The 24,421-nt window shown below is 42.7% G+C and overlaps 1 protein-coding gene across 1 annotated transcript; it reads left to right on the forward strand.

Moving 5' to 3' along the window:
• The first annotated feature begins 2,169 nt into the window (after window positions 1–2,169).
• Window positions 2,170–24,331, forward strand: LOC105924083 (NACHT, LRR and PYD domains-containing protein 3). The gene is made up of 8 exons (XM_036128296.1): window positions 2,170–3,445; window positions 6,877–6,920; window positions 8,879–9,163; window positions 12,805–14,581; window positions 18,695–18,877; window positions 20,511–20,684; window positions 23,134–23,304; window positions 23,985–24,331. The coding sequence occupies exons 1-8, from the start codon at window positions 3,372–3,374 to the stop codon at window positions 23,998–24,000; spliced, it is 2,724 nt and encodes a 907-aa protein (XP_035984189.1). The 5' UTR covers window positions 2,170–3,371; the 3' UTR covers window positions 24,001–24,331.
• The last annotated feature ends 90 nt before the right edge of the window (window positions 24,332–24,421 follow it).

The following is a 24,421-nucleotide window of genomic DNA, read 5'->3' on the forward strand; positions in this document are numbered from 1 at the left end:
CTATTTTCAAAATCCAAAGATCGGTCCAGTCAGGCAACAGGCAGGCAGAATAAGATACTCCAAGAGACAGAAACAGGTCCGGAAAGACAGGCAGGCGGTCAGGTCAGGCATGAAAAATAGAATCAACCCGCCGCTGGGGCGGGGCGCCCCTGGGGCCTCTGGCCCTCAGGGCCCATGGCTGGGACCACTTCAGCGCGGCCGGCTGCCGGTGGAGCCCACGGGCTCGTCCCCGCGGCTCTTGGTGGCGTCGGCATTGCGGTGGCTGGGGGATTTCCTCGGGGTCGTCTCTCCTCTTTCCTTTGGGGGGGGGGGCTTTGGGGGCCCCTTTGGGAGTCAGGGGTTATGGGTCCCCTGACCCCTGCCTCTGTGCTCGGGGAAGGCGGGTCTTTGGTTCTCCACAACCACCGTCGAGCTATTTCCTTCTGGATAATTTTCACCTAAACTAGTGCACTCTCACAATCTCCCACAGGTGCTGGGTTCCAGGTATTAAGTGTTCACTTATGTACAGAAAGCCCGTAATTTATTTATTTTCTGTCACTTTCTTTTTTCAGGTATCACATTACACATGTCAGCTTAAATAATAATACATATGATTTAGCAATGGCATCAAGGTGTTACTCGATTATATCTGTTGCTTTATGTCTGTTGGTTGTGCTGTTCTTTTTGTGTCTCTTTCCAGGTGATGGAGCAGACAGAGGACGTTTTATCATTCTCTCCCTTTTATCTCTTCTTTCTTTCACCTCTTCTCTTTTTTTTCTCTTCTTGTTCTTCCTTTACTCTCCTACTTTCCCATTGTAATGTCCACATAATTAGAAATTCTCCCTGCAGGAATCACAATAAAGCTATTTACATGCATAAATCAAGCGGAGCACTATGGCGAAAGCTGTTTGCTCCACTTGTGAAAGTAAAATCTGTCGAGCTCCATTTGGCATTGAGACATCAATTCCTATTGCCACATTGCTAGACAGGACACTGGGAAAGAAAAAAATGTAAAACAGAATCAGGTATCTGCTGATGTAGCCGACGTGCCCTCGGTAGTAGACACTTTTTCCCTCGTTCCTGGCTCGCTCCCTTTTGGGCCAGACTGCAGCTCTTGCCTCCCGATCCAGTTTGCAGAAATCTTGTTTGAAGTGGATGCCCAGCTCCTTGCACGTCTTGGAATCTTTAGTGAGTTTCCAGAAGGCATCTCTGTAGTGTTGCATGCTGAACTGAATAAGTATTTGCCGATGTCTTCCGTCTTCTTTTTTCCCCAGACGATAAGTGATGTCCACTGCGTTGCCAATTAACGAGGCCCAGTGCGGTGCAATCTTGGTTAAGATGTCGATGACTTCTTTGCGGGTATCTTCGTTATTTTTTTCTCTTAAGCCCTGAATTTTTCAATTCCAACGGCGTTTGTAACGTTCTAGTTCCAACAATCTTTCCTTCATCTCCGCATTTTCTTTGATGAGCGCAGGAACCTCTTTTTCCAGGTCAGATAGTTTGGTTTTGCAGTCTTTTATGTCAGCTGCGTTCATTTCGGCTAGCTTAGAGATGTTAGCAACCATTATGATGTTGTCACCTAGCTGCACGCCGAAGTTATCAATCTTGTCTGTTAACTTGTTAATGGCTTCCACCATTGGGTTGTTAACTTCCTCTTTTTGGGACACAATTACCTTGGTGGGTGGTGTCTGTGTTTTAATAGGCGTCGGGGCAGATTTCCTTTTGGTTGTTGGCAGCAAAGTCTCCATAGCATACTCGTGGTCAGGGACTGGAGAGCACGTCTTGGAGGCTGTCGCTGGCTTGGCCACATTATCAGCTTTTTCTCTTCGTATCTTTTGTTGTTTGAAAGTTGGTAAAGAGAAATAAACTGGAAAGAAATAAACTGTATAGGTACGTATTGTAACCTTTTGGGAGCTCAAAAACAGAGGTCTTAACTATCAAAAACCAGTGTGTAGTGCATTAGAGCTTAAAGGAAGCTGCCTTTTCGGTCCGCCATCTTCCCCACGGCCAGGAAGATCCCTTGTCTGCTAACAGACTGCAGACAAACCAACTGATTTCCTGTAAATGGGTCTGGGAGGGGCAGGCTGAGCACTTCCTGTTTCTCGTGTTTACTCTCAGCAGGAAGAGAAGCTCAGGCTCCTTTTAGTCTCTGAAGAAGAAACACGTCTGTGTCAAAATTAAAGGTGAAATCGTTTTATTCTAACTTTTCTTCTGCTCACTGATTTTTCTTTGGGAAGTCAGAGTTCAGTTTGCTCCTCTGTTGACACCCAGGTCTTTGTTCCAGAGAGTACTTTCTAGCTGTGTCAGCAGCTGTGTTCAGTGTTTGGTGTCAGCAGCTATAAATGTGTTTAGAATGATGCTTTCTGGCTGTGGAGGAACAAGGACACTCAGATCTCTGCAGAAACAAAGGTTGTTGTGGTGATTTCTGTCCTGACTCTGGTTCCAGCAGCCAACCAGAAAACTGTTTATCAGAGTTCCTGAGAACAGGAGCAGACTTTTTAGTGATGCTTCCTGAGCGCTGAGCTATTACACTTATATGGTTTATGTCTTCTAGCAAAAGAAAAAGAACATTTGTCCCTTCTTTGACTCTTAAGGTGCATTTCTTCAGTTGACTTGTAGCCCTGCTGTAGGCCAGTCTGTCTCCTGATCTGCATCCACACTGCAGGTCATGCTCTGTGGATACAGGAAGCGCGCTTCCTGCCTTCAGCCTGCATCGTCCACACATGCTTTCTTTTTAGGAAAAACTCTGACTGTCTCTGTGGGTAGGACTGCATCAGTGCAGAAGTGACTATAGGACAACACAGATGATGGGAAGTCTTCCAGATCAGCGTCCTCTGTGGACACTTTCCAGTCCCTGTGTTCAATACAGGCCTGTAATCATTTCTGTTTCTGTCAGAGTTGGACCTGCTCTGCTAAATAAAATCTGAAGCAAAGGGTTGTCAGCAGAAAATGTGGAGGAACTGATAAAAAGAGGTTTTTACATAGAGATGGAGGCTCTGATCTCATATGGAAATCTAAAGATTCTTAGTGTTAGAAGAACTCTGGAAACTTTTTGTTTCCATCTGTGGAGTGAAACTGTGGATGAGACTCAGTGTAGAAATGTCCAGCGTTTCTATATTTAGCTAAAACTGTGTTTAATTAAGGAGGCCCTGACTAATTTTGTCACGTTTTGTAGACTGAACCCGAACACAACCACAGCAGAGTATAGTTTAACAGTTTATTGAAGTTTGTGGATAGTGGAGGAAGGAACCAAGAGTCTGTGCTGAGCTGAAGCAGGAGGATGGTGAAGGCAGGAACTGGCAAGCGGGACGGAGCCAGGGCACAGAGGCAGCAGAACTAGAAGCACAGCAGAATGGAGACTTGGAACCAGGCTTGACCAGCAGCACGACAGAATGGAGACTTGGAATCAGGCTACAGCAGGCTGGCGGAGAATGGAGGAAATTCGGACAGGACGAGACTGGATGAGGTGAGCAGCAGAAACAAAGGTAAACAGGAAAACAGAACGAACCGACGAGGAATGACAGAATGCAGTGAGATTAAATAGTGAGGCTGACAGGTGTGCTGAATACTGGCTAATTAGTAGCTGACAGGTGTGGAGGATTACTGAACCGGAGACTGGAGCTATATAGAAGGTGGAAAGTGTCTGAGTCTGTGCATAGTGCAGCAGACAGGCTGAATCATGACAAATTTATGGCTGATGTGTTTCGGTCTGTTGTCTATAATAAATGAGAGCAATGTTTGTTTTGCTGTGTATATATTCATGTGTATGTTTGTATGTATAGCCTCTTTTCTATTGCCACTGAAAAGCCTGGAGCTTTCAGATCCCTGCTAGCTTTTCATTCACATTTACCGACTAATTTCACTTTCTGGGGCTTTGGTGCCTCAGCTGACCCAGAACTCGGGGCTTGTTGAGGGAACGGGGTTGGCTGGAGCCAGAAAAACTGTCCACCACAAGGGTGGAGTAAGGAGCAGTAAGGAGTTGACTAGTTTACAAACCCTTCATTTATGAAAAATGTAGTTTTAAAATGTTTTTAGGCAGAAAGTACACCTCCAGGTTTCATGTGTGCAGTCAGTTCTGGGGGATGATGAGCCTATGCTAATTCTGCTGGGACTTGTCGGGAAGCCAGAGTACCCAGAGAGAACACCTGGGTTTACCTAGGTTCTTCCAGGTAAACTCTGCACACACAGAATAAAGGAGTGACAACTTCTTCAAGTTAAAGAATTTAATAACAGAAATAAAATGAACATCCAGAGAACATCTATGTAATTTGCCAAAAGAAAAAAAAAAAAGACTAAACAAAAGTGGTTGATCATCATCACAATAATTCAGAGAATCCTGGTTCACTGCAGATCTGATGTACAGAACATGGGATGAGGTTAAAGTAGCTTTACTAATTCAAAACAACATTTGGTAACTGTTTCAACCCATTCACACTGCAAATCCCAAGTTACACAAAACGTTATTTGAGGAAATAACATTTTAAAGAATAATTTTCTCTGTAAAATCATAATTTTTAGGAGCGCTTGTTTTATCAATGCAATTCTACCTCCGGGTCGCACGCTAAACTCGGTCACTCCTAAAGTTAAATAAAACGCCTTTAAATCACATTAATATAATAATAATAACACATTTTCAGCCGATTTCCCCTCAGTGTGGGGAAGTGGGTGTTGTGTCGGCTTTCCAGCTCTGTCTGGAATCTGCTTTCCTGTAAAGGCTGAGAAGAAATAAACAAAACTGTTTCTGGCATGGTGGGATTCCTTTCCTCCTGCTCCTGATGCTGAAGTTAAGACAACAGACTTAACTCTGATTACCCGGTGACGTCCCCCAGGCGAAGAGAGATTTCTCCAAGGTGCTGGATGGCGCGTCTTTGGCCCCTCGTGGTTCAGGCCCGTCTCCCTCCTCCTATGTCTCAGGCAGGAAGAAGGTGAAGGCTGGGTGGCAGCCCCCTCAACAAGGAGCAGACTTATCTTTGAATCAGCTGGCAGTTTCTCCCCATGTCAGGGAGGAACTGAGTTTCAGAGAGGCTCATGTCTCACTCAGCTCATGGCCTTTTCCAGGCCCCATGCATGGCTCCTGCAGGGCAGCCCCTCCTTTAGAGTCCCAGGACGGAGCAGAATGAGAACTGGACCTCTGGCCAGGGGTAGACTGAAGACTGAGGGGTGTCCTGTGGGAGCAAGCTTTTGCACTGATCGCACCCTGCGGAGAGAGCTGTCTCTCTGGAAGTGTGAAATTCCTTTGCTCACAAAGCCCTCAGAATTGTCCTCCAGCTACATGGCCAGAATTCAATCTGACATAAATTTCTCATCATGGCTTTAATATCATGGCACAACAAGATGGAGCTACAGACGTTCTGTTCATTGACTGGTTTTCTGGGACTTCAGTCAGATGCAAAGTTGGTCCCTCTGAAGGAACGAGGTTCATCTACAGCTGTGTTTAAGGAGGAAATAAAAAGACAATCATGTTAAAGTCAGACTGTTTGACTCTGATTCAGTTCATATAATAAATTCTCAGCTCATCGTTTTCATGCCACTAAAAGCTGAACTGTTCCTTTGCCTTTAAGTCATCTTTAGACATCAGTAGATTTCTTCGTCTGGATGCCTTATCAACATTTCAATGAGAAAACTTTTCATATTTCACATTCAAAACATTTAAATCCCAACACATCTCTTCTGATATGTCTACTTTGGAATTTGATACATTTTCTACATTCTAATATAGGTTTTATGCTTGATTTATGACATCATTTTATTATTATTTTCTATCAGGAACCAGGGATAGGAACACTAATATATTACTGTACACTAACCTTTCTTGCCCCTCATATTGTTAAAAAACAACAGCTGACATGTGGGATAATGATTCAAATCATCTGAGTCATTATACCATTGAAGGACGACTAAAGGCCAGAATAATAATAGACCTGAGTTTTTTTTTAACAAAGGACAATCTTGCAAAGGTGATGGAAACATCTGATATTGTAGACTTTCTGCTGGTCTGTGGTTCTGGTTCTTGGTACCAGGAGAACTTCTCTGGTTTCATTCCAGACTGGTATCCAGCAGTCCACAGATGATGGGCTAAACAGGGACGTCCTTGTCACAGATGTCCTCTCTGCTGCAGCTCAAGCAGGACTGGTTTAAAAGCAAATCAAAATCCTTTAAAACTGTTCCAGCAGTTCTTCGGTTTGGTCCCAGATGCCATCTTCAGTAAAAACAGTCAGAACTTCTTTCTGTTTCAGCTTGATGTAGCTCCCTTAGCCAGGAGACGGTCCCTGCATCTGTGCATTTTATCTGGTCCTGGTCATCATGATCAGAGGCCCACAGTGAGGACAGCAGCAGAAGCTGCTGGACCTGGACAAGGTTACCATCAGTCAACTAAAACCCAAAGCAAGAGTCCAAAGAGTCCAAAGACCTTCTGTAGGAGCATTCTTCAGCTGATGCTGCCACCTTGTGGTAGAAACATCACCTTACAGTCAGATGGCAACAGGATTTCATGTCGACCTGCAGCAAATAGATGCTGGAATGACTGACAACTGGTGGCTATCATTAAGGGGAAAATCCTCCCTCATCAAGAAAAATGTGATTAATGTTTATAACACTGATTTTATGGATCATGTTAGTTGTCATACTGTCATGTTTTAGCTTTATGAATTACAGACAGCTGTGCTGTTTATGTTTCAGTGGCAGCTACTGGCCATCTAACTGGGGGTCTTATAAGAGTCTTTATGTGTTGATGGATATCAAATACTTAAATGACAAATTTAATTAACAATAATAATAAATTGGATGTTCTCTGTCCGGTATTTTTAGTTTCTATTCTAACTTCGTCAGAATAAAATAAATTATTTGTTAGAAATAAATCCTAAAACATGATGAGTAAATTTAGATCTTTTTTTTCAGAGATAAAATGGAGGAGCCTCTAGAAGAGAAGCAGCAGGATTTAGGTAAGTTATCTGAAATTATTTCTTTCAAACTGAAACAGGGTTTCATCAAGTTGACTAACGACCGTTTTCATTTGGTTGTGTTTAAATATGTATGTGTGATGGGAGTAACAGGTTTGCAGTACAATACATCAGGAATCATTAACCTATGGACTGATTCCTGGATTCATTGAATAATCAGATCCTGTCTCTGTCCCCATAGTATCTGATATAACAGGATGGGTTTCCCCTCCTGAGACGGTCCAATAAAAAATTAAAATATCACCTTTCAGCCAAGCTGTTCTCCATTTATCGCCCTGGGGCAGTAAATGGAGAACAGCTGTGTGAGGAAGACCCAGAGCCTGCCTCCGCCTGCTCAGATGTCATGATGTTACATGTTATTCTCTAGTATTTAAAACTGGTAGTGCCAAAGTGGGTGTCTGGCTCCATCCACCACCCCTCCAAAGGTAGTTGGTGCCAGCGCCCTCCCAAGCAGCCTACCCAGAACCCTCATTGTCTGGATCAATTTTATTGATGAAGAATCCCATAAAGTCATTACTGCTGAGAGCTAAGGGAATGGATGGATCAACTGTACTAAAGAGAAATCTGGGATTACTTTTATTCTCCTCTATTAATGATCAGAATCAGAATCAAGTTTAATCGCCAAGTAGGTTTGCACTTGCAAGGAATTTGACTTGGTGTTGATGGTGCAGACAAAACATAAAAATACAGTGAAATGAAAAGTAAAATGGATATATATACAGAAGCTATATACATTCAGTAAACTGTGCGTTAATGTAATGCAGAAGCTTGTAAGTCCTGAACGGGGGAGAGAGACAGTGTCCAGTGTCACAGGCGGCTCTTGGACTTGTTCATAAGGCCGGTAGCAGATGGGAAAAAACTGTTCTTGTGGCGTGAGGTTCTGGTTCTGATGGAGCGCAGCCTCCTGCCAGAGGGAAGTGACTGAAATAGTCTGTGACTGGGGTGCGAGGGATCAGCCACAATCTTCCTGCTGCCTCAGAGTCCTGGAGGCGTACAGGTCCTGGAGAGATGGAAGATTGCAGCCAATCACCTTCTCTGCAGACCGGATGACACGCTGCAGTCTGCTCTGGTCCTTAGCGGTGGCACCAGCGTACCAGATGGTGATGGAGGAGGTGAGGATGGACTCAATGATGGAGGAGTAGAACTGCACCATCATTGTCCTTGGCAGGTTGAATTTCTTCAGCTGCCTTCAGAGCTTCTCCTGAAGCAGAGCTGGGATGATTGTATTGAAGGCAGAGCTGAAATCCACAAACAGGATCCTGGCGTAGGTTCCTGCAGAGTCCAGGTGCTGGAGGATGTGGTGAAGGGCCAGGTTGATAGCGTCGTCTGCAGACCTGTTGGCTCTGTAGGCAAACTGTAGGGGGTCCAGGAGGGGGTCAGGGTTTACTTTAAGGTGTGAAAGCACAAGGCACTCAAAGGACTTCATAACCACAGAGGTCAGAGCGACGGGTCTAAAGTCATTAAGTCCTGTGGTCCTTGGCTTCTTGGGAACAGGGATGATGGTGGAGGATTTGAAGCAGGCTGGTACGTGACATGTCACCAGTGAGGTGTTAAAAATGTCTGTGAACACTCGAGACAGCTGATCAGCACAGTGCTTTAGGGTGGATGGATGAAAATATGCTGCTGTAACTCTGCGAAGGATCTTTTTATTCAACAGTAGACTGTTTTTACAGATTAGGTAGGATTCTTCTTGATGTGTAGAGTGCCAAAGAGAAGAACCCTATGGATTCAATGAAAGAATCCAACTGGTCACACGAAGACAGAATCAGATAGTCCTCACTATTAAGCAGTAATAGAACAAGAACAGGTTTTTAAGACCTAAGGAGGCACAATAAACAGACTCTGTGAGGATCCCTGTGTGCAACAAAATGTCTAATTGCTCTTAATCACATTTTTCTCAGTTTGAATTAATCATGTTTATGTCTGTTGTTTGCCTGCAGAGAAAACACTTCTCAGTGTTCGCGCAGAGTTTGTGGAGAGGGTTTCTGAGGAAGTCCTGAAACAGCTCCTTGACTCCCTCGAAGCTGGTGGTGTCTTAAATAATTCAGAAACAGAGGCAATACTTGAAAAGAACCAAACCAGAGCAGACAAGGCCCGCTCCACCATAGATGCTGTGAGGAAAAAAGGAAATGACTCCTGCAAAATGATGATCCAACATCTTCAGCTAAAAGATGCTACACTGTCCAATCAGCTGGGTTTGTCCTTTGCCTTGTCTGCTCAGTCAGGTGAGGCTACACAGTTCTGTGATGCTGCTGTTACTGCAAAGTCAATTGTCTTCAAGGGCCTTTACAGAAGGCCCTTGAAGAGGAGGGGCTGAGTTAGTTAAAACTCACAGACATACCCAAAGAAACACAGACATAGTAAATTAGCTGTGCTCACAAGACTGACCGGAGACATTTCTGATGTGATCTTAAATGTGTTTTTAAACAAAAAAAAAGTCAGAGTCTAGCTTGGATTCAGGACTTAAGGGAGGTCAACAAGTTTTATGTTAACAGGTCTCTGCATTTTGGGAAAGAAGCTGTTTAAGTCTCTTAGTTGTTTATTTAATGTCCCTAATCCTTTTTCTGATAGAAGTGGGAGAAACAGTTTATTGACCAGGTGGGTGGGATCTGTGGAAATATGTCTGGCCCTTTCCTGGACTTACAGCAAAGATCTTGTAGATGGCATCCCATAATTCCCTGTGCTGATCTCAACACCTGTAGTAAATCCTTCTACTCCTGTGCAGTGCAGCTCCCACAACATACTGTCACACTGAGACACAAAATGCTTTTGATTGTGGCTCTATAAAAGTTTCTTAGCAGCTAAGTAGAAAGTCCAGTTCATTTTAGTTTCCCTAGAAAAGGAGAAGTTGTTGGGTTTTCTTTACCAGGTGGGAGGTGTTCACAGTCCAGGAGGTCAGAGGAGATATGAATGACCTGCTCCACCACCTCCCCCTGTATGTAGAGAGGAGCATGTTCAGTTCTCCTGGACCTCCTGTAATCCACTATGACCTACTTGGTCTTATTATTTCTATAGTGGGTCTCACCATTGTTGGATATGAGACCCACCACAGTAGTGTCATCCACATATTTCTGACCACAGTGTTGAAGAATGAGCTGATGTCCACAAAGAGCATCCCACCATAGGTGATGGTAGACTGTAGATGAGTCAGAGCTGAGTGAAGGACCAACAAGACAGCATCCTCTGTAGAACAGTTCTCCCTGTAGGCTGTCCAGGCCAGCAGGAATGGTATCCTTGGTGTACTTCAGGATACTCTCAAAGCACTTCATGATGACAGGCAGGGCAAGGCAGGTTTATTTATAAAGCATGTTTCAGTACCAAGATAATTCAGTGCTGAATGTACACTGCATAGGTGCTTTCTGGATCAGATCTACACAGAGTTCATTCAGCTGTTGCAGCTGTTTTTTTAAGAGACGGAGCAATGACAAAGGACAGCAGTCATTGTAACCAATTACGAGCAGTGATGGATACCAACTGGACCAACCTACCTACTGCCAAAAATAATTAACCCCAAGGAAGCAGAAGCAGCAAGCTCCAGTGAGAGAGCAGCTTGATTGAGCTCACACGAGAAGTGGGTTCCTTTAGATTAAGGTTAAAAACCTAAACCTAAACATTGATTTAAAGGAACTCTGGGCTTCAGTACTTCTGTAGTCCTCTGAGAGTTTGTTCTAGATACGTGGAGCATTGGAACTAAATGCTGCTTCTAAATGTTTGGTTCTGGAAATGCAGAGTAGACCTGAGCCTCTGATGTAAACTTATATACTGACCTACTGGTTCCATCCTAATACCCTCAATAACAGCTCCTAGCTCCTGTTCAGTAACCCATCACTGGGTCAACATAAAGAACTCTACTGTGGGGAGGAAAGGCGCTTTGGACTGCTGTGTGAGAGAAAGCATACAGACTACTTTTCCTACCTCCTTCCTTGCAGACAGCCCTTATCATGGTGACCATCGGCACTCTGCTTTGGCTAAAGAGCCCTTACCCTATAGAGGTAATCGAATTGAGGCCCTGTCCTACATGTAGAATATAAACCAGTCAAGTTTAACAGAAAGACCCAGTTTTCCAGGCAATCTAATAGAATGGAGAATTAAACAGTGTCAAATTCTGCACTCAGGTCCAATAATAACAGCACTTCTGACCTGAGTATTATTGGGCCTGAGTCCAATAATATTACATAATTACATATTTTATTTCTCCCTTGTTATGGTCTGTAGTAGTAATGACCTCCGTGTTTAGACAACTTGTTGCAGTACCTGATACAGAAGACCCAAAAAATCAGTTGAACAACATGAGCTGCTTAAAAAAATTACAGAAATAAATGTTCTATGTGAGTCATGAAAACAGCCAAGAACACTCGCGGGAACCCCTGAAATGGAAAGAGGTTAGTTAGACAAGTTAATATCTGTGAAGGACTCTGTGAGTCCTAGTGAACACTAAAATAAAGCCACCAACCTTCTCAGAGTCCAGGTGGGTGCACTGGATCCACTAAGTAGGTCCTGGGACTCCGTCTGGGTCCTGGTAGTGATGAAGGTGAAATTACAGGAAGTGAGTTGTAGGTTCACTTCACGATGATGGAGAACAGGCCTGAAACAGAAAGGGGATCTGAAACCAGGTGGGGGTCAGACACAGAGTGCAGAACCAGACAGAGGTATCCACGGGGTAGTGATGGGTCCGGCAACACCGATGTGTCGGCGCATGTGTCGAGCTCATAGAGCAAAACGTGTGTCGATGCGCGTATTGACATGGGAAAGTCACGTGTCCGATACTGACTGACTGACGCGCCAAACTGTTTCTGTTCCCTCTAAGCTGCACGCGTGTGCTTTCGCGCACAGCAGCGCGCACAGCAAAGCTACACTGCGCAGTAAATAAAATCCAAGCTGAACTGTAAACAAAATAACGGTTAATAATGGTAAATTTTTAACCATTTTGCAACTCTGGTGTGATGGTGTACCTCGGAGCGCACCACTGATTGATGGTTTGGGCAGACGCCTTTATGGTTGAGCGGCATTGAAAGGACATGGCAGCAAAAAATTTGTAAAAATAAATAAATAAAAAATCCAGTGCACAAGCATCCTCGTTCACATTATTTATTGACTGTATCTAAAAAAAATCAAATATATGTTTAATTCAAATGAAAATATAAGATAATACAATACAACATACAATGATTTAAATTGTATTGTGTATTGTGTAGTGATGGGTCGATGAGGCGTCATGAAGCGTTTCGACACATTACCAAACTGTATTGATACTGTGCCAATATTTTTAAGGTCCAGCAGGTGTCAGTATTCAGTGACACAGTATCGACACAGTATCAACACAGTTTGGCAATGTGTAGAAACGCTTCATGACGCCTCATCGACCCATCACTACCACAGGGGGAGACAGAGGCCTTGATTAAAAACAGCAGGTTGGTGTCCAGAATTCAGAGGCCAAATGAGAGTCTGACCAGGTGAAGGCAGGCAAGACACGCATAGAACGCTGCATGGTCTACTCTCACTATGGCTTTTCAAGAAACTGGTGGGGAATGACTGTGGGAGACCGGTATATAAAGGCAGGAGTGCAGGTAACAGGAATGAAGGTAATTAGGGCAGTAACAGGTGCTGCTGCTCCCACTAATTAGCAGAGAAGAGTGGAGCAGGTCAGAGAGTGGCAAACAGTCAGCTGGTCCACAACACAAGAAATAGACAACTATCTGCTGCACAGAAGATTTATGACACATTCCTATAAAACCAATATATTTACTCTCAGTATTGGATTTTAATAGGCTCATGAAATCTTGAGTGCAAACCCCACTGAAAAGATCAGAAATAGTTCTGATAATTTGTGTCTCACTGAAGTGTCTCCTCTTGTGTCTTTATTCAGCTGTTTCTGGTCGGTGTCAACGAGGCCTTAAAGAGTTTCTGAAGAAGAAGTTCCAATGTCTGAATGAAGGCATTCCTAAAGCTGGAAAAAAAACCTTTCTGGATCAGATCTACACAGAGCTCTACATCACAGAAGGAGGAAGTAGAGAGGTCAATGATCAACATGAGATCAGACAGATTGAAAGAGCATCCAAGAAGACCAGTGGTTCAGAAACAACAATCAGACGAGAAAACATCTTTGAACTCCCACCTGGAAGAAAAGATCCAATCAGAACCGTGATGACAATGGGCGTGGCTGGCATTGGGAAAACAGTCTTAACACAAAAGTTCATTCTGGACTGGGCTGAAGACAAAACCAACCAGGACATTCAGTTCATATTTCCATTCACCTTCAGACAGCTCAATGCACTGAAAGGGGAAAAGTTCAGCTTGGTGGACCTTGTTCATCACTTCTTCACTGAGACCAAAGAAATCTGCAGCTTTGAACAGTTCAAAATTGTCTTCATCTTTGATGGTCTGGATGAGAGTCGACTTCCTCTGGACTTCCACAACAATATGACTGTGACAGATGTCACAAAGTCCACCTCAGTAGATGTTCTGCTGACAAACCTCATCAGTGGTGATCTGCTTCCCTCTGCTCTCCTGTGGATAACCACAAGACCTGCAGCAGCCGGTAAGATCCAAAGGCAGTTCATTGACCTGGAGACAGAGATCAGAGGGTTCACTGACCCACAGAAGGAGGAGTACTTCAAGAAGAGATTTGGTGATGATGAGGAGAAGGCCAGCAGGATCATCTCCCACATCAAGACATCACGAAGCCTCTTCATCATGTGCCACATCCCAGTCTTCTGCTGGATCACTGCTAATGTTCTGGAGGGTGAGTTAAAGATCAGAAGCCAAGGAGAGCTGCCAAAGACCCTTACTGAGATGTACATCCGCTTCCTGGAGACTCAGATCAAACAGAGAAAGATCAAGTATGAAGGAGGACCTGAGCTAAAAACACTCTGGACTCCAGAGAACATAGAGAAGGTTCAGCCTCTTGGAAAACTGGCTTTTGAGCAGCTTCTGAAAGGAAACCTGATCTTCTATGAATCAGACCTGAAAGAGTGTGGCATTGATGTCCAAGATGCTCCACTTTATTTAGGGTTCTTCACTGAGATCTTTACAGAGGAGAAAGGGATGGACGGTGACTCCATCTATTCCTTTGTTCATCTGAGCATTCAGGAGTTTCTGGCTGCAGTCTACATGTTCCACTGCTTCACCAGCAGGAACACACAGGTGGTGGAGAACTTCCTGGGATATTACCCTAATTACTCATCTCTGGATGAGTTCCTGGAGAGAATCATGCATAAATCCCTTTTCAGTGAAAATGGCCACCTGGACCTGTTTGCTCGCTTCCTTCATGGCCTCTCTGTGGAGTCCAACCAGAGACTCTTAGGAGGCCTGCTGGGTCAGACAGAGAACAGTCCAGGAACCATCCAGAGAGTCATCAACAACCTTAAGGAGATGAACACTTATAAAATCTCTCCTGACAGAAGCATCAACATCTTCCACTGTCTGATGGAGATGAAGGACCTCTCAGTTTATCAGGAGATCCAACAGTTCCTGAAATCAGAGAACAGATCAGAGAAGCTCTCAGAGATCCAGTGCTCAGCTCTGGCCTACATGCTGCAGATGTCAGAGGAGGTTCTGGATGAGTTGGACCTGGAGAAGTACAACACATCAGAGAAGGGACGACTGAGACTGGTTCCAGCTGTGAGAAACTGCAGAAAGGCTCGGTGAGTCCAGATGTCTTCATTGACTGATGCTGATTCAGCATTATTGCCGTCCGGTTTATTCTTCATTATTTAGTCGGTTCTGGACGTTTTTGGACCTTTAACTACTTCCTTCATACTTTGGACTATTTCAACCATTCAGATTTCTAAATCTTCAGCTCATTCAGGTCAGCTCTGCTGCAGCTTTTGGTATTTAGAGATTTTGATCTTTTAGAAAGATTCAATCATCCAGAGACACATTTTAAACTTTAAACAGCTCTTCACTCATTGGGCTGTTACCCATAATTCACCTCTTTAGAAAATCCCTCTTTAGGTCAGGGCTATTAAACATAGACATAATATAAGAGTAGACGCGTCATTGGGCGGGTTCTGCCTATGCTGCGATGCGTCAGAGCGTCCGCCATCTTAAATGTGGCAAATCTGCAGTTACTCAGTCACTTAAACAGTATCAGAGGGAGTTTAATCTCTGAATATACTTTGTATTCGTAGTATTTTTGTTTTTGTAATATTACAAGTTTATTTTCGTATCCCTTTAGCTTCATTCTTCTGAATTTATTCTCCTAAAGAATAAAAATATTTAAAATAATCTAATCATAATCATAACATTATCATTTTTGTGTTTTTTTTTTACTTTATTGACCTACTTTATTTTCTCATATTATAAATTTTTCCTCTTTAATACTCCCCCAAAAAGTCTGTTCCCAAAGGCTCACTGTGACACGGTTTTATGAAATAATGAAGACCACAGTGTTTAGATTTAACAAATTGATCCTTATATTCATAACACATACACACACACACACACACACACACACACACATATATATATATATATCTATATATATATAGATATATATATATATATATATATATATATATATATATATATATATATATAGATATATATAGATATATAGATAGATAGATAGCTTTAGTGTGTGTCCAGTTTTGCAACATGGTTTAGCCTTAGTTTATAGAAGGCAGATACAAGTAGTGAAATCAGCCAGAATACATTTCCATGCAGCACAGGAATGAGGCATCTTCTCTGATTCACGTTCACAATAACAGAACTCAACTTTTTTCTGCCACATACAATATGGCGGTGACGTTGACGTGCGAACCTGCGGCCTATGATGCGTTTACGTATATGATGTCTGTGCTATTGAACTGATGGTCTGTGGACCACTTCTGGTCCGCAGGTGATGGTAATCTGGCCCCTAAATGACTTCTTTGTAAAAACTAAATAAATCAGAGAAGATGTTTTGTGTGAAAAACAGCCCAGATGAGCGGCATGGTTGACCAGCCTTGGTTTGTCTGCTGTTCAGTTCCTAACCTCTAAGTAATAGGTTAGCTTTCATTGTTCTCTGAAACAGTCCACAACTATGTTTGTCTCCCAGTGTCTACGACTGTCAGTGACATCTTCAACCCTTGGAGTAAGCCCCCCCCCCCCCCCTCCACTGTGTAAAGCCACATAGGTGAGCCCACAAGAAGAGACATGTGGCTTTATTTGCACTTCAACTATTGGTTAACAAACAGTTGTCTGAAGACAGGCAGGCTTCTAAAGCTGACTGCAGAACAGAGGATGTCACTAAACAGAACAGACACAGAACTCATGGTGCAGAACTGTCTAAATCCGCCTCTCCAGCACCCCTACACCAAGAAAAAGGAGAGGAACAACAGCTTCATTTTTAGTTTTATTTAACCAGGAAAAAGACCTTTGAGATCAAGAACAATAGAGAACAATCGAACAGTGTCCTGCCTTTTGTTAAAAGACAGCAATAAATTCATGGTGGGAATAAATGACATAAATAAGATAATAAACTAGTTCATAGTTTAAAATTAGTCACAGCAAATCCATGCTAACAATAGTTAAAAAGGTTTGGGTCTGATATTTAATCAGAGTGAGACCTCCCATCTTGGCCAGATCTCTGAATAAAGGTTCTTCAGAGAAGTGAAGGACATCAAGCCTTGTGTGAAGAACTTTTTTCATCTTGTTGGCTGTCTAGCTTCACATAGTCTCCTGTTGTGAGGACAGCAGCAACAGTCCATGACAAGCCAAGCCTAACAACACTACAGTGTCTCTCAGGAGCCCTTTGGCTTGTTCCACTATGTTATGGAGCTGGAACAGAGATAGAAGAGAAAGATTTCAGCTAACTAGATCCGCTATCATCACACCTCTCAACTTTTAGGGAAAGTTAAGAGTGAGATTATGTTCATTTTTTGGGCTGGGGGAGCGGTGGAGAATGGATCCAGTCAACTGCGTCTCATTTTTAACTGACTAGACATGGAAGTGGAGATGTTTTACTTTGGTTAAAAAGTGAAAGAGGAGTGTCAACAGCTTACTGTCCAGTTAGTGGGTTAAACAGAAATACACCAAACTGTTCTCCTGTGATTGTTCCAACATACCAAGACTGCCTGATATGAGCAGAATCACGTCTGTTTAATCTCTATTCACAACATTTACGCTCAATATTGCACTTTTTCAACAAGTAAACGGCTCTGTGGCCCATGCCAGATTTCTGAGGAAAATCCAGTTTGCTCTGATTTTGGCTCATCTCCAGAAATTCTGTCTGCTGCTACCAAAACTCCACCTTCCTGAGTCCATTCAGCTGCTGCTTTATTCTTGCAAAATAGATTTTGTTACTAGATAGACCAGCAGTAATGGATCAAATGAAACAGACCCCACATGTACAAATAAACACTGAATAAAGTTATAAAGTAGTTGTAAGTTTCTGCCGGCATTATTACACTCCTTTTTTAATCAGAATCAGAAATACTTTAATAACTACATGTTACTACATGGATTACTACATGCTGGTGCTAAATCTCACTGCAGAAAATGTAAATCATTTAATGGCAATAAAATTAGAACCCTGAAAGATGTGCACACTTCTCAGTTCTTCCATAGCAGGACTGCTCCTCTGAAATAAAAATATGCTATACAGCTCTTTAAAAAAAATCCATGTTGTAATTTCATGTAATGGGGCTAAATCAGTTTGATCTAAAGTAAGAAATCTAAAAGAAATTATTTTTCTTTCTTTGCCTCCATCTGCAGGTGTGAGTGGCTTTATAATGAATAAATAATGAATTGAGCATAAATCTGAAAACATTGTCCACTAAACTACCATTTTAGTGTGTGGTGGCACAAGTGAGTCTAGAGTCAAGACATCTATCAATTTCAATATAATTATGTAGATATGATGATTATTATTATTCTCAATGTTCATCATGGAAGAACAATAAATAAACCAGATGTTGTTGAACTTGATAATTATTGCACATTAACAAGCTGCAACCAGCTATAAATGGTTATAACAAAATCTTCTCTTGCAGCAATATATCAAGCTAAAACAGACTTTGTAGTAAATGAAATAGGGCTCCCTCCACTGCAGACAGCAGCAGGTAGAATGTACTTCAGCTATTATACCACTGAAGAAGTAAAATGCTAAACTAAGTCAGCCACTGGTAAACTCCTGCAACAGAGAGCATGCTCTGAAGAAAAGCTGCTTTATTGATGCAGTTGTAGTAACACACTGTATTCTAGTGGAAGTAATGTAACGCCGTTATCTGTTACATTAAGTCATGACTCTCTTTACTAAATGAAAACTGGAGTCTCCTGTTTTCTTTTTGATACATTACCAGTAATTTTACCCAGTTTGGTCACTTCCAGTAAAAGGAAGAGGCGTCACTTGTATGTATAGTTAGAGATGATTTGGAAGTGAGATGAAGCCAAAAAAACCCATAGTGTATTATCACTAGACTCACATATGTCTAGAGATAATCTGCTGATAATTGACATAGAGGAGACGGCCAAATGCTAACATTGACATCCAGATAGATTTAGTCAGTTCTGTTGTTTTACTCTAGATGATCTTTCTTCATCTTTGTGGTTAAATGAAGCTTTTAACCAAAGCAGAGACACAGCAGCTCTGCAGTAGAACCAAGACCTGAAGAGACTGAAGAGATTCTCTGTGTGGGTCAAACAGGACATTGATGTGAAGAGCAGATGTTCATCTGATGATGACATCACTGTTTAGTCATCATCTTTTAGTCTGTTTATCACTGTTTATTAGTCTGATTTAACTACAACTGATCTGATTCTTTCCCTTATCACAGACTAGTGGGCTGTAGTCTCTTCCAGACTGAATGTGAAGTTGTGGCCTCAGCTCTGAAGTCCAACCCCTCCCTGACTGACCTGGAAATAGATCAGATCTATGGAGAGAGAACCATTGGAGACTCTGAGATGAAGCGTCTCTGTGAGATCCTGGAGACTCCATTCTGTAAAGTAAAGAAGCTGACGTAGGTTTTATCTTCTCTGCTACTTTAAAACTTATTTTAATTAATAATTTTGTTCTGACATTCTTTCTTTACAGACAACCTGCTGTCCAAATGTTTTGCCGTGTCAATTATTTATTTTCTTCTTTGATATTTTCAGTATTGAACATTTAACACTTAATATGCTTTGGACTGAAGAACAAAAATTAGGAAAATAAGTAAAATGATGTGAATTATTGATGGAGATGTTTTAATTTGATTTGGTAAACATTTAGATAACCAGATCAGATCATTTAGTCTTATTTTTCATTTCTTTGTCACATCTTTACATGAAACATTAATCTTTGTTCCTTCAGAGTAGTGCCAGGATCACATTCATACACATAAACAGGTAAAATTAACATAATAAAACAGCATTATCTAAAAAATGAATGTGTGAGGAGAACAAAGAGAGAAAATGTAAACTAAATCAAAGCGACGGCACCAGCAGGTTGCATGTTCTCCCTGTGCATGCGTGGGTTCTCTCTGGGTACTCCGGCTTCCTCCCACAGTCCTAAAACATGACTGTTAGCTTAACTGGCCTCTCTAAATTATCCTTAGGTGTGAGTGTGTGTGTGAATGGTTGGTTGTCCTGTCTGTCTCTGTGTTGTCCTGTGATAGGCTGCTTACCTGTCCAGGTGAAGCCCGCCTCTCAGCCACTGACAGCTGCAGATAGACACCAGCAGCCCTCAGGACCCCAGCAGGGATAAGCCTGTTGGAAAATGGTTGGATGGACGGCACCAGCAGGTTCCAGCAGCTCAGCTTTGTCCTGAAGCTGCTGTTCTGTTGGTGCGGCTCAGAGAGGAACCGTCCTCTTCAGTCTGACAGCTCAATCAGACAGAACCAGAACCAGGACCCAGCAGTGTGGCTATTAAAACTACACCACAATATTGAAAAGTAAAAAGCTCTACTGCAGCAGACGCTCTCTGGACTCAGCGGTACCGTTCAGCAACAAGCCAACAAGTTTGACCACCAAAAAGGAAAGCAAAGAAAAACTGAAGAATCATCATTTCTATTAGTCTGCAGACCATTTCTGCCTGGCAGACCATGATCCAGAGGAAGCTAAAGCAGAGCGCCAAGGCTGCTGCTTTAGCTTAAAGATGAATCCAGAACAATGTGAGCTGAAACTCTGTTAAATGATCCATGTTTAGAACATTCTGGCTCTGATAACCACTGTTCTAGTAGAACCCTGCGCCAGACTAGAAGACAGCAGCATTTTAAACAGACGCCAGAGCCATCAGACTTAAATATCCAGCAGCAGCAAGTGATCATGGATGGATTTATGTTCAAGGAGAGTTTATTGTTGGCTGCTAATCTCCAAGCTCTAGTGCCCCCCACCCAACCCTAAGCCCAGAACATCTTCATCAGCAGCCGCCACTGCTGAGAACCACACCTTGATCTGGACCTTCACACGTCATGATAACATGTTCTGGTTCTGCTGGCTTTAACTCTTTAAATCAGTTCTACTGGATCACATATCAGACATCAGTTCATCATGTTTCTGGCACTTTTACATTGAGGGACATTCATTTTCTACATTTGATCATTTATTTGTTCATGTTTCAGTTTTAACCTGCATCCTGGTGGCTTCAGCTCACATCTTTTATTCTTTATTCAGATTGTGGCGCTGCAGTTTGTCAGAGATCAGCTGGGCGTCTCTGTTCTCTGCGCTGAAGTCCAACCCGTCCCATCTGACAAAACTGCACCTGAGTGAGAACAACCTGAAAGATGGTGGAGTGAAGGAGCTCTGTGGTTTCCTCCAGACTCCCCTCTGCAAACTACAGAAACTGAGGTCAGACTCCAGGTTTTAGTTCTGATATCTGTGATGTAAAAGTTGTGTTGACACTAAACTGCAGACATCTGGCTGATATTCTACTGATCCACACTGAGGATCTTCATGGTAAAGTCTGCTTTCTTCTTCTCTGCTTTGCTCCAGTTAAAGTTTCTTTCTTTTTCTAACTTCCTGTCAGCATTTATTCAATAATCAGCAGAAAACATGAAACAATGAGCTGAATTTCAGTTTAGAGTTGCAGCTTTTATCCAGAACTGAGGAAGAGGAAGAGAGAAGAAATAAAATACTGATGTTTCATTTATTTGAAGATTTTTAATCTCTTTAAACCTTCATCAGGTCAGTTTTTCTCCATTTTCTACAGGATGATTTTAAAATAATTGAATAAGTGGATGTAATTGAGCTGAAAAGCAAAGTTCAGATCTTCTATTGTAATAAATCTTTGCTGAGTTTGTTCCTGGACTTGGAGCCAGCTTTTAATGTTGTCTCTCTGTGTAACTGAGTCTGAGCCCTGATCTCAGGTCAGAAGCGGACAGCATTGGGACCCCCAGTGTGTAGAAATGCCCCTCATGTGAAGCGGCTCAGAGGGGATTCAAGCCAGTTTAGAAAAGGGAATTTCAGCTCTTGGAATCTGTGTGACAGGAACAAATCTATAATCCCTGATTGATGCTTCAGCACTTTTAGAAGCTCTGCAAGGATTTTACTGACTAAAACACTCAGACACAACATGTCACAGTAGCAGGTTCTGCTTCTGGGAGCTTCAGCTCCTACAGTCAGTTTACATGAAATATTGCTCCACAGTTGCTGCTGACTTGTTTGTTTTCTGTGAAAGCTGAATAATTTGGCTGCAGAAGCTGAGTTTATATTGGTATTTATATGGAGCTGCTGGTGGAGCTGACAGAGGTGAAGAGCTGAAGTCAGCAGGGCTGTCATTTAGAAAGCTTGCTGACACTAAATGGAGCTGAAATGTGTGTACGCCACTTTCCACCAGAAGTTAGGATCTCTAAAAATGAACTTGAGGGGAAAATGTGTGGTCCTCATGCCAGCTCTGACCAGGCGTACGCTCATTTTGGAGACGGCGAAACTGGAGACGCAGATGGTGAAGTGGTGAATTACAGCCAACCTGCATGAGGATTCCTCTCAGACGTTCACTTTCACTCCATATCAGACTTTAATCAGAGATCATCTTGATCAGAAGCATTAAAACCTCAGTATTATTCATTCTGCTGCTGGTGATTCTTAAATCCATCTGGGACATTTCAGATAAATCTAAATGCCCATAAGCCATCTTAAATCTTAAATCAAAGTCTGCTAACATCTTCTCTGGGTTTTCTACCTTCACATTCATCTCTCCAATCATCACCAGGGTGACGTGTTCCACAGATTATTGTGACCAGGTGAGCAGCAATCACTTTAATTGGTGCAAACAGTCAAACAGTCACTCATGCATAATGCTGCTGGCTGGATGCATTGGCACTGCTGGAAGACTGTGCAGATGGAGAATTGAGGAAAAGCGCTTTCAGGGATCAAAGATTTCCTGGCCAATAATGAGGACTGGCCAATATCCTGCTTCTGACTCCCAGCATGCATTGTGCTGTTCCCCACAGGGGAAAGTGGCTCCACCTCCCTGTGAGGAGCTGAAAGGCAGCTCTCCACCCCCCAGAGAGCAGAGAAGGAGGCTTTCTGCTCACACCCAGGCAGTGCTCACATTTTTAGGGGGGGTTAATAATGGGGGGGGGGGGGGGGCTCTCTCCTCTGAATGTGGATCTGAACCCACAGCCACAGGGGAATTTCAACACGGAGCACAGCGTCGTTTACTTTTTAACAACTTATTTTAACAGCTTTTTAACAACTTGTTTTAATGTGGACAACATCTGAGCTTTTACCTCTGATTTCCACATTTAATAAACGCCTCTCTGGGAAATTTTCCCAACGTTTCTTTGCTTTTTCTCCGTGGCTGCCACGTTACCATGATGAAAAAATTATCAGCTGACACATTTTATACACATTAACATTCATGAGGTGCTTTGCATCGACCGTTTCTGCTTGAATCTGGGCGTGTAGAGGGCAGAACCTGAGCCAGAACCTGGTACCAAATGTATCGCTACAGCTGGGATCTAGAAAGGAAAATGGCTGCTGCTGTGCCTGAGCATGGTTTGATTCATCTGAATATTTTTACCAAACTCCATTTTCGTTTTCTTGGCGTTCACTTTTAGTACGGATTCCACACAATGTTTATAAATGACAGCCAGGACTGTAAAAACTGCTAAACAAGTTTTAACTGTTGAAAGTTCTGATATTGTTGATTGTTTAAGAGCTGAAGTCAGCAGGTCTTTATTGAAGCAGCAGCTTGTTGTCATTAATATTAATGAGAGTTCTTTAACTGGTTCTGTTGGACTGTTAGAACCTGCATCCTGGTGGCTTCAGCTCACATCTTTCATTCCTTATTCAGATTGATAAGCTGCAGTTTGTCAGAGATCAGCTGTGATCATCTGGTAACGGCGCTGAAGTCCAACGCGTCCCATCTGACAGAACTGGACCTGAGATACAACAACCTGGAGGAGTCAGATGTTCAGCAGCTGCAGGATCTTGTAAAGAGTCCAGACTACAAACTGGAACATCTGTAAGTAGATGGTTGGAGTGAGTCCAGCTGCTGTCAGCAGAACTGTTCTGAACCCAGTTGGTACCAAAGCAAAGATCCAGTGTTTCCAGTAAAGCTGCAGCTTCTCAGTGGGAGGAGAATGGTGACAGGCTTCCTGATTGGACACAAAGACAACAATGAGCCAATCAGAGGAGCCAGCAGCTTGTTGTCTTCCTGTCTTTGTGTCCATGTGAAGATGACTGTTGTTGTTGTGTTCATGTCTCCAGGAAATGCAGCTGGATTCCAGCTGACAGCCTTCCATCATGTCTAGAGACAGGGGTCCTCATTCATCAAGCTGTGGAGCATCAGATCTGATCTCAGACTCTTTGTTCTCTCATTTCAACAGCAAACAGCTGATCAGTTTCATCTTAGTGACAGCTCTGAGATCAGTCTGACTGCAGCCTGCAAATCACTGATTTCACAGCCCATCATTACATTTAGTCACCATGTGGTCTTTCTACAGAGCATAAGCTCTGCTGAAGTCCACTCAGCACATCTGGACATGTGTCCTTCTCTCACTAGTTTCATCCAGATGTGTTCAGGGACAGCCTCCATGTTTCTTAGTCAGCTGATGTTTCAGGAACAGATGAGATGTTCATGTTCAGCTTCCAGAGGCTGAAACACTCACTGATCTCCTCTGTTGCTCCTTCTTCTCTCTGCAGGGAGTGGAGGGGATGATCTTAGTGGAGGAGAGAAGCTGAGCTGTCCTGATGATCCAGAGGTTGAAGCTGCAGCAGCTTGAGTTTAAAGAGACTCTGACTGGATCCTGATGATGAACTCTGACCTTAGAGATGTTGATCCTGTTTATCTGATCATGTCTGTCATTTAGTGTCTGATATTGTTTGTCTCTGTGGACCAATGAGGATCAAATGAAAACTAAGCTGCATTTAGTGGCTCCATGAAGTTTGGATCTGAATCTGATGAAACTGGAAAGTTGATATTTTTTCTCTCTGCTTCATTTTCAGCCTGTAACCCAGAAATCTGAAATAAAGCTCAACTCTAAAGTTTTCAGGCTGCATGTTTGCTTCATTGTGATGCAGTTTCTGCAGGTTTTTCAGCATATTTTAGATGTTTTCTGCAAATGTTTGGGCAGCTCTGG

The sequence above is a fragment of the Fundulus heteroclitus genome, chromosome 24, assembly GCF_011125445.2.
Source record: "Fundulus heteroclitus isolate FHET01 chromosome 24, MU-UCD_Fhet_4.1, whole genome shotgun sequence".
In the NCBI taxonomy this organism is placed as follows: Eukaryota; Metazoa; Chordata; class Actinopteri; order Cyprinodontiformes; family Fundulidae; genus Fundulus; species Fundulus heteroclitus.